This window comes from Macaca fascicularis, chromosome 4, assembly GCF_037993035.2.
Source record: "Macaca fascicularis isolate 582-1 chromosome 4, T2T-MFA8v1.1".
In the NCBI taxonomy this organism is placed as follows: domain Eukaryota; kingdom Metazoa; phylum Chordata; class Mammalia; order Primates; family Cercopithecidae; genus Macaca; species Macaca fascicularis.
Window position 1 is genome coordinate 101,519,227 of NC_088378.1, and position 9,920 is coordinate 101,529,146.

The 9,920-nt window shown below is 47.5% G+C and overlaps 1 protein-coding gene across 2 annotated transcripts; it reads left to right on the forward strand.

Annotated features, from left to right (window-relative positions):
- Window positions 1-3,266: 3,266 nt before the first annotated feature.
- EEF1A1 (eukaryotic translation elongation factor 1 alpha 1) lies at window positions 3,267-9,635 on the forward strand. 2 transcript variants are annotated; one of them, XM_015448808.4, is made up of 8 exons: window positions 3,267-3,675; window positions 7,086-7,259; window positions 7,614-7,793; window positions 7,915-8,211; window positions 8,295-8,445; window positions 8,533-8,789; window positions 8,887-9,121; window positions 9,216-9,635. In XM_015448808.4, exons 2-8 carry the CDS (start codon window positions 7,116-7,118, stop codon window positions 9,338-9,340), a joined length of 1,389 nt encoding a protein of 462 aa, XP_015304294.1. In that variant the 5' UTR covers window positions 3,267-3,675; window positions 7,086-7,115; the 3' UTR covers window positions 9,341-9,635. The 2 variants fall into 2 exon arrangements, with proteins under 2 accessions (XP_015304294.1, XP_045247078.1); XM_045391143.3 differs by lacking the exon at window positions 3,267-3,675 and adding an exon at window positions 6,105-6,139.
- Window positions 9,636-9,920: the final 285 nt, after the last annotated feature.

The following is a 9,920-nucleotide window of genomic DNA, read 5'->3' on the forward strand; positions in this document are numbered from 1 at the left end:
GCAGAGGTTGCAGTGAGCTGAGATTGGGACACTGCACTCCAGCCTGGGTGACAGAGTGAGACTCCGTCTCAAACAAACAAACAAACAAACAAAAATGAATCAGGCATGGTGGCACACGCCTGTAATCCCAGCTACTCGGAAGTCTGAGGCAGGTGAATCACCTGAACCCGGGAGGCGGAGGTTGTAGTGAGCCAAGATCATGCCACTGTACTCCAGCCTGGGTGACAGAACAAGACTCCATCTCAAAACAAAACAAAACAAAGCAAAACACCAAAAATCTTCCCATTGGTGCATAAATTCCACATGGCAGATGCTGCCAATAATCTAACCATTGATGACCTGTGTATGTATAGTCTTTTTTTTTTTTTTTTTTTTTTTTGAGACGGAGTCTCGCTGTGTCTCCCAGGCTGGAGTGCAGTGGCGTGATCTCGGCTCACTGCAAGCTCCGCCTCCCTGGTTCACGCCATTCTCCCGCCTCAGCCTCCCAAGTAGCTGAGACTACAGGCGCCCGCCACCACGCCCGGCTAGTTTTTTGTATTTTTAGTAGAGACGGGGTTTCACCATGTTAGCCAGGATAGTCTCGATCTCCTGACCTCGTGATCCACCCGCCTCGGCCTCCCAAAGTGCTGGGATTACAGGCTTGAGCCACCGCGCCCGGCTTGAGCCACCGTGCCCGGCCAATATGTATAGTCTTTGCACCTCCTACAGGAAAAGCCAATTTTAACCCTCTATGAGTGTCTCCATTGCTTCATAATCTTTTTTTTTTTTTTTTTTTGAGACAGAGTCTCGCTCTGTCACCCAGGCTGGAGGGCAGTGGCGCGATCTGGGCTCACTGCAAGCTCCCCTTCCCGGGTTCACGCCATTCTCCTGCCTCAGCCTCCCAAGTAGCTGGGACACAGGCGCCTGCCACCTCGCCCAGCTAGTTTTTTGTATTTTTTTAGTAGAGACGGGGTTTCACCGTGTTAGCCAGGATGGTCTCGATCTCCTGACCTCGTGATCCGCCTGTCTCGGCCTCCCAAAGTGCTGGGATTACAGGCTTGAGCCACTGCGCCCGGCCTGCTTCATAATCTTCATGAAGTTGCATGCTTTTGCAGCTTCTCACAGTTTATTTTTATTTCTAATGTAGCAATAAAATAATATACTTACTAAAAATAATAGTTAGAGAAGAAAATCATTGCCTCATACCAAGTAAGACAGCACTTATCATGGCAGGCACTGGCTTTGCAATTATGAGAGCAGTAGTAGAAATAGCTTTAGTTTCCTCAATTTTCCTGGAGTAGTCTTCAGACTTTCTTTAAACTGCTAAAATGAGAGTAATATTTCATTGTATAACCTCTGTATAATTTCTTACCATGTACATGTATTACCTATGTAAAAATGCTTACAATTACAAAGATACCAATGAGTTTATTTTCTCTACTGACTCAAGTTGGTGTCACAGGCATACTAATTAAGGACAGGCATTCTCCAGAAAGCCTATAGAAACACTGTCTTTTGTACTAATAAAAAGCCCCCATGTTTTTTCATGTCATTGCATATTAGAACTGTGACATAGGTGTTAAGTAGGAACAAAGAGGCGACCCATTTCACAGATGTACTCAGAACTGCTGGGCTGTCACAGGTCTAAGCAGAAGAATGAGGACTAAATCCCTAATTTTCTGACACTGATGCCACTGATATTTTCATTATACCAGGCTGCCTTGACCTGCTGGTAAGGGTTAGGACCAGCTCTCTGATCAGATTACCCTGGTTCCAATCCTGATCTGCTGGGCCCTAAGGTATCCACGAAAAAAGATCACCAAGCTGTATTAGGTGAAAAAAGCAAGGTGGCACATTGTATTTTACCATTTTGTGCAAAAAGAAGGTAAAATTTTTAAAAAGAATATATGTCTATATTTGCTTATTATGCATAAACTATCTGTTGCCCATTGCTGCTCCATCTATACCATGTGGGTGGTAGGATTACAATAAATATTGCAAATACTAGAACAGTGCCTGTCACACTAAAACACCATTTTATTTGGATTCTCAGTCCAAGTAGTTCCTTGGCTTAATCATATTCTAAAATACCCCTTTAAATATATATATATATATATATATATATATGTGTGTGTGTGTGTGTATACACACACATATATATATAGTGTTTTTCTGAGATGGAGTCTTACTTTGTTACCCAGGCTAGAGTGCAGTGGCACGATTTCTGCTCACTGCAACCTCCTCCTCCCAGGTTCAAGCGATTCTCCTGCCTCAGCCGCCCATGTAGCTGTGATTACAGGTGCACACCACCATGCCTGGTTAATTTTTGTATTTTTAGTAGAGACGGGAGTCTCACCATGTTAGCCAGCCTGGTCTCGAACTCTTACCTCAGGTGATCCACCTGCCTCAGCCTCCCAAAGTGCTGGGATTACAGGCGTGAGCCATCACACCTGGCTATCATCTTTTCTTCAGCGGTAGATACAGCAGATAAAAAGATTTAAAAATCATTTTCACGTGGCAAGCCATGGCAAAATGTAACTACTTAAGGCTGCTTTAAATTAGACTAATAGCAGAGTGATTAGACTATATTGAAAGCTCAGTGAATCACAATTATGTACCTCAAAGAAGGATTCTTGTTTGCCTTATTACTATGTAAATAACTGAAATAATTGTTTTTCTTCCTAAAAGGGGTCATGTAGATGTTTACTTACAATGTATTTTAAGTTTGTCACTCTAAATGGTTATGAGCAAGCGAGACCGTCCTGGCTAACACGGTGAAACCCCGTCTCTACTAAAAATACAAAAAATTAGCCGGGCGTGGTGGCGGGCGCCTGTAGTCCCAGCTACTCGGGAGGCTGAGGCAGGAGAATGGCGTGAACCCGGGAAGGGGAGCTTGCAGTGAGCCGAGATCGCGCCACTGCATTCCAGCCTGGGCGACAGAGCAAGACCCCATCTCCAAAAAAAAAAAAAAAAGGAAAAACCTTCAACAAATATCACCTTAGATTATAACCCCAAAACATATTTACGAGCCTCAACATCATTACTGTTACCGCTTTAACATTTAAGACAGTAAAAAGCATAATGGATCTCCCGTACGGTGCGGGGAATCCGTTATGATTATGTTGAAAACATAGGGTCTGGGGAAAAAGGGATTTAAAATAAGAAGGAAAAAAAAGACTTGAGACTTAAAAAGTTTTTTAGAGGCCAGCTCACGGTGACAAAAACCGACCCTCACCCCGAGCCACGTGAGGTTTTCTGCCTCCTCCCTGGCCTTTCCTTCCGCAGTCAGAAGGCGGAAGAAAAGCGACCTCAAGGTGGGGGGAGAGACAGGGCGGACCCTGGCGACCTGACGCTGGGGAGGCTCGAGTGGCGGATCCATACCGCTCAGCTGTTCGCCGCGGGACCCCGCCGGCCCGCAGGTGACCCAGCGCTGGAGAAACGCCAGCGATGTGGCCTGGCGAGCTGGCGCGGCGCAAGGACCACCCGCGCCCGCCTTGCCGCCCCAGCCTCCCTCCCTAGGAAGCCGGGCGCGCCGGGTGAGCGCGGGGCTTCCCCGGGACCGGCGTTCCAGTCCCTCTCCAGCTTCCGGCCCACCCCTGCCGGACTGAGAGCAGATATGTGATCTCTGCCCTGAGAAAATGCTCGTGGCCAGCGACTACCCCAACGCACAATAATACGGCTCCGATGGGCTCAAAGGTATTGGTTTTTTGTTTTGTTTTGAGACAAGGTCTCACTCCGTCACCCAGGATGGAGTGCAATTGCGTGATCTTGGCTCACTGCAACCTCCGCTTCCCGGGCTCAAGCGATTCTCCTGCCTCAGCCTCCCGAGCAGCTGGGATTACAGGCATGCGCCACCACGCCCGGCTAATTTTGTATTTTTAGTAGAGACAGGGTTTCACCATGTTGACCAGGCTGGTCTCGAACTCCTGGCCTCAAGTTATACGTCCGCCTTGGCCTCCCAAGGTGCTGGTATTATAGGCATTGAGCCACGGCGCCCGGTCCAGTGTTGGTTCTTAAACGCAAGAATTGAGATCTCCCTTCACCTAATGAAAGTCTCTATCGCAAGCCACTATCGCAATACTCAGAACACCCAGTCGGTGTTGCGCAATAGGTTACTAAGGTATAAATCAAGGATTCATGTAATTTTGCCATTCCTTGCGTGATATTTTAAAAAACATTCTCTGTAAGGTATTTATAAAGCGTTTACTATTATCCGCAATCACAGGGGCTTGAGGAAAAACTTTTGACTGTGGCTGGGCGCTGTGGCTCACGCCTGTAATCCCAGCACTATGGGAGACTGAGGCGGGTGGATCACTTGAGGTCAGCAGTTCGAGACCAGCCTGGCCAACATGGTGAAACTCCGTCTCTTCTAAAAATACAAAAATTTGTGGGGCGCGCTTGTAGCCCCAGCTACTCCGGAGACTGAGGCAGGAGAATAGCTTGAACCTGGGAGGCAGAACTTGCAGTGAGCCGAGATCGCGCCACTGCACCCCAGCCTGGGCAACAGAGTAGGACTCCATCCGGAAAAAAAAAAAAGGAAAAAAAAGTGGACTGTGAAAACCGAATGGACTAGGAAAACTTTATACTACAAAGATACAAAAACCAAGAAAGCACCATACGCGTTTGCCTTTAACTGCTTCCCAACTTGTTTTCCTCTTCCAATTTGATTGTGGGTTCCTCTCCAGAAGGAACTCCACAGTACTTAGCGTTGGCCACATAGTAGGTTCTCAAATACTTGTTAATAAATAAGTTTGTTCGAGAAGCTGGGCAGTAATATTCTACAGCTGGAAGAAGAAACATAATGATCTAGTAATTAGCTCATTAAAAATAAACGTTCTTCATTCCTCAGAGGAGCATTTCCCAAGGCCTGTCTTGATAGCCATCCAAAACGGCCAAGCTCATCCAATCTTGCCCTAGATTTATGCTAAAATGCAGTTACAATCTATAGGATGACAGAAAAAGAAAGCACTTATTTAAATATAATAGGCACTTATTTAAATAGGAGAAGCTGTGACTTCATAGCAAGTGTTGGGGTTAGGAAACTGGGTGGATAAACTTGCTGATGCTGTAGATCTTAGTCTCTACATGAGATCACGTGGAAAATCTGAATTTGAAAGCTTTTTAGCTTCCTTATGTTTGCAATCAAATGACTGTACACCTTTTAATTTAAAAAGTACCATGAGGCACACACACACTCGCAGGAACTTTTTGGCGTAACAAAACTAGAATTAGATCTAAAGCTAACTGTAGGACTGAGTCTATTCTAAACTGAAAGCCTGGACATCTGGAGTACCAGGGGGAGATGACGTGTTACGGGCTTTGATAAAAGCAGCTGGCTTTGAATGGAAGGAGCCAAGAGGCCAGCACAGGAGCGGATTCGTCGAGCTCACGGCCATCGAGCCGAACCTCTCGCAGGTCCGTGAGCCGTTAAGGAGTCCTCCAGTCCAGACCCTTCGCCCCAAGCCCCTCGGGGTCCCCGGGCCTGGTACTCCTTGCCACGCGGGAGGGGCGCGGAAGCCGGGGCGGAGGAGGAGCCAACCCGGGGCTGGGCTGAGACCGGCAGAAGACGACGCTCTAGGGATTTGTCACGGACTAGCGAGATAGCAAGGCTGAGGACAGGAGGCTGATTGGGGGGCGAAGGTACACCCTAATCTCAACACAACCTTTGGGGCTAAGCTAGCAATGGTAGAGGAAAGATTCTGGACGTCCCTTCCAGGCCGCCACCTCGTCGCCTCCCCCTCCCCCTCCTCTTCCCCCCCCGCCCCGGCCGGAGCTGAGAGTAATTCATACAAAAGGACTCGCCCCTGCCTTGGGGAATCCCAGGGACCGTCGTTAAACTCCCACTAACCTAGAACCCAGAGATCGCTGCGTTCCCGCCCCCTCACACGCCCGCTCTCGTCATCACCAAGGTGGAGAAGAGCATGCGTGAGGCTCCGGTGCCCGTCAGTGGGCAGAGCGCACATCGCCCACAGTCCCCGAGAAGTTGGGGGGAGGGGTCGGCAATTGAACCGGTGCCTAGAGAAGGTGGCGCGGGGTAAACTGGGAAAGTGATGTCGTGTACTGGCTCCGCCCTTTTCCCGAGGGTGGGGGAGAACCGTATATAAGTGCAGTAGTCGCTGTGAACGTTCTTTTTCGCAACGGGTTTGCCGCCAGAACACAGGTAAGTACTGTGTGTGGCTCCTGCGGGCCTGGCCTCTTTACGGGCTATGGCCCTCGCGTGCCTTTTATTACTTACACGCCCCTGGCCGCTGTACGTGATTCTTGATCCCGAGCTTCGGGTTGGAAGTGGGTGGGAGAGGTCGAGGCCTTGCACTTAAGGAGTCCCTTCGCCTCGTGCTTGAGTCGAGGCCTGGCTTGGGCTCTGGGGCTGCCGCGTGCGAATCTGGTAGCACCTTCGCGCCTGCCCCGCTGCTTTCACTAAGTTTCTAGCCATTTAAAATTTTTGATGACCAGCTGCAACGCCTTTTTTCTGGCGAGATAATCTTATAAATGCGGACCAGGATCTGCACACTGATATTGGGGTTTTGGGGGCCGCGGGCTGCGACGGGGCTCGTGCGTCCCAGCGCACATGTTCGGCGAGGCGGGGCCTGCGAGCGCGGCCACCGAGAGTCGGACGGGGGGAGTCTCAAGCTGGCCGTCCTGCTCTGGTGCCGGGCCTCGCGCGGCGGTGTGTCGCCCCGCCCTGGTCGGCAAGCCTGGCCCGGTCGGCACCAGTTGCGTGAGCGGAAAGATGGCCGCTTCCCGGCCCTGCCGCAGGGAGCTCAAAATGGAGGACGCGGCGCCCGGGAGAGCGGGCGGGTGAGTCACCCACACAAAGGAAAAGGGCCTTTCCCTCCTCGGTCGCCGCTTCATGTGACCCCACGGAGTACCGGGCGCCGTCCAGGCACCTCGATTAGTTCTCCGAGCTTTTGGAGTACGTCTTCCTTAGGTTTGGGGGAGGGGTTTTGTGCGGTGGAGTTTCCCCACACTTGGTGGGTGGAGACTGAAGAGTTAGGCCAGCTTGGCGCTCGATGTAATTCTCCTTGGAATTTGCCCTTTTCGAATTTGGATCTTGGCTTATTCTCAAGCTTCAGACAGTGGTTCAAAGTTTTTTTCTCCCATTTCAGGTGTCGTGAAAACTACCCCTAAAAGCCAAAATGGGAAAGGAAAAGACTCATATCAACATTGTCGTCATTGGACACGTAGATTCGGGCAAGTCCACCACTACTGGCCATCTGATCTACAAATGCGGTGGCATCGACAAAAGAACCATTGAAAAATTTGAGAAGGAGGCTGCTGAGGTATGGGAAAGATGAACTAAAATGAGTTTTACCAGCAGAATCATTAAGTGGTAGTGATTTCCCCAGAACTAGTGAGTGGTTTAGATCTGACCCTACTTATTAAAATAGTTTGCTTTTGGTTACTTCTGTAACCGTATTGCTAGTGAGTAGTTTCGATTTGGATATTAATAGTCAAGATCCTACTTTAAAAAGTTTGCTTTTTGGTTGCTTCTGTAACCCTATCTAAGTGACTAAAATCACTTAGGACTTGCAGTTGTAAAGTGGAAACTATGTGCCAATTAAGGGCTGGGGGCAAAGAAATTGAAGCTGGAGTTTGTGTGTTAGTAACCAAGTAACAACTCTTAATCCTTACAGATGGGAAAGGGCTCCTTCAAGTATGCCTGGGTCTTGGATAAACTGAAAGCTGAGCGGGAACGTGGTATCACCATTGATATCTCCTTGTGGAAATTTGAGACCAGCAAGTATTATGTGACTATCATTGATGCCCCAGGACACAGAGACTTCATCAAAAACATGATTACAGGGACATCTCAGGTTGGTGGGATTAATAATTCTAGGTTGTTTTTTTTTTTTTTTTTCCCCTGAAATGCCTGTCTTGTGCATTGGTTTTGTCCTTTGGAGAGTTGACAGGGATATGTCTTTGCTTTCTTTAAAGGCTGACTGTGCTGTCCTGATTGTTGCTGCTGGTGTTGGTGAATTTGAAGCTGGTATCTCCAAGAATGGGCAGACCCGAGAGCATGCTCTTCTGGCTTACACACTGGGTGTGAAACAACTAATTGTTGGTGTTAACAAAATGGATTCCACTGAGCCACCCTACAGCCAGAAGAGATACGAGGAAATTGTTAAGGAAGTCAGCACTTACATTAAGAAAATTGGCTACAACCCCGACACAGTAGCATTTGTGCCAATTTCTGGTTGGAATGGTGACAACATGCTGGAGCCAAGTGCTAACGTAAGTGGCTTTCAAGACCGTTGTTAAAAAGCTCTGGGAATGGCGATTTCATGCTTACACAAATTGGCATGGTTGTGTTTCAGATGCCTTGGTTCAAGGGATGGAAGGTCACCCGTAAGGATGGCAATGCCAGTGGAACCACGCTGCTTGAGGCTCTGGACTGCATCCTACCACCAACTCGTCCAACTGACAAGCCCTTGCGCCTGCCTCTCCAGGATGTCTACAAAATTGGTGGTAAGTTGGGTGTCAACAAAGTTGAATTTGAGTTGGTAGAGTACTATCTTCCTTCATAGGTATTTAGTATGCTGTAAATATTTTTAGGTATTGGTACTGTTCCTGTTGGCCGAGTGGAGACTGGTGTTCTCAAACCCGGTATGGTGGTCACCTTTGCTCCAGTCAACGTTACAACTGAAGTAAAATCTGTCGAAATGCACCATGAAGCTTTGAGTGAAGCTCTTCCTGGGGACAATGTGGGCTTCAATGTCAAGAATGTGTCTGTCAAGGATGTTCGTCGTGGCAACGTTGCTGGTGACAGCAAAAACGACCCACCAATGGAAGCAGCTGGCTTCACTGCTCAGGTAACAATTTTTAAAGTAACATGTTCCTACCTTATTGCAGAGGCTAAAGTCATTTGAGACTTTGGATTTACACTGAACGCAAATCTTTTTTTCCAAGGTGATTATCCTGAACCATCCAGGCCAAATAAGTGCTGGCTATGCCCCTGTGTTGGACTGCCACACAGCTCACATTGCATGCAAGTTTGCTGAGCTGAAGGAAAAGATTGATCGCCGTTCTGGTAAAAAACTGGAAGATGGCCCTAAATTCTTGAAGTCTGGTGATGCTGCCATTGTTGATATGGTTCCTGGCAAGCCTATGTGTGTTGAGAGCTTCTCAGACTATCCACCTTTGGGTAAGGATGATTACTTAAACGTAAATAAGTTGTGTTAAAGATGAAAAATACAACTGTGAACAGTTTTGGTAATACTACATTTTTTTTTTAATAGGTCGCTTTGCTGTTCGTGATATGAGGCAGACAGTTGCGGTGGGTGTCATCAAAGCAGTGGACAAGAAGGCTGCTGGAGCTGGCAAGGTCACCAAGTCTGCCCAGAAAGCTCAGAAGGCTAAATGAATATTATCCCTAATACCTGCCACCCCACTCTTAATCAGTGGTGGAAGAACGGTCTCAGAACTGTTTGTTTCAATTGGCCATTTAAGTTTAGTAGTAAAAGACTGGTTAATGATAACAATGCATCGTAAAACCTTCAGAAGGAAAGGAGAATGTTTTGTGGACCACTTTGGTTTTCTTTTTTGCGTGTGGCAGTTTTAAGTTATTAGTTTTTAAAATCAGTACTTTTTAATGGAAACAACTTGACCAAAAATTTGTCACAGAATTTTGAGACCCATTAAAAAAGTTTAATGAGAAACCTGTGTGTTCCTTTGGTCAACACTGAAACTTTCAAGTTTTACCTCGCTTAGGAGAAAGACATGTAATTCTGGTTTTATGAATTTGTGGAAACTTTATGAAAATGTAGTTCTCAAGTTAACACTTCTAGGTGGAGATAAGGTTGTTTTCCTCCCACGTACTTGGAAGGGGAAGGAATCTAAGCTATGGGAGGGCTGCTTTGATTTCCACATTGGAGAGAAATGCAGCATGTTACTGATGGCCTGTCACTAAGGAAGGCCAAATGCTGTAATAGAGTCCTTGTGTT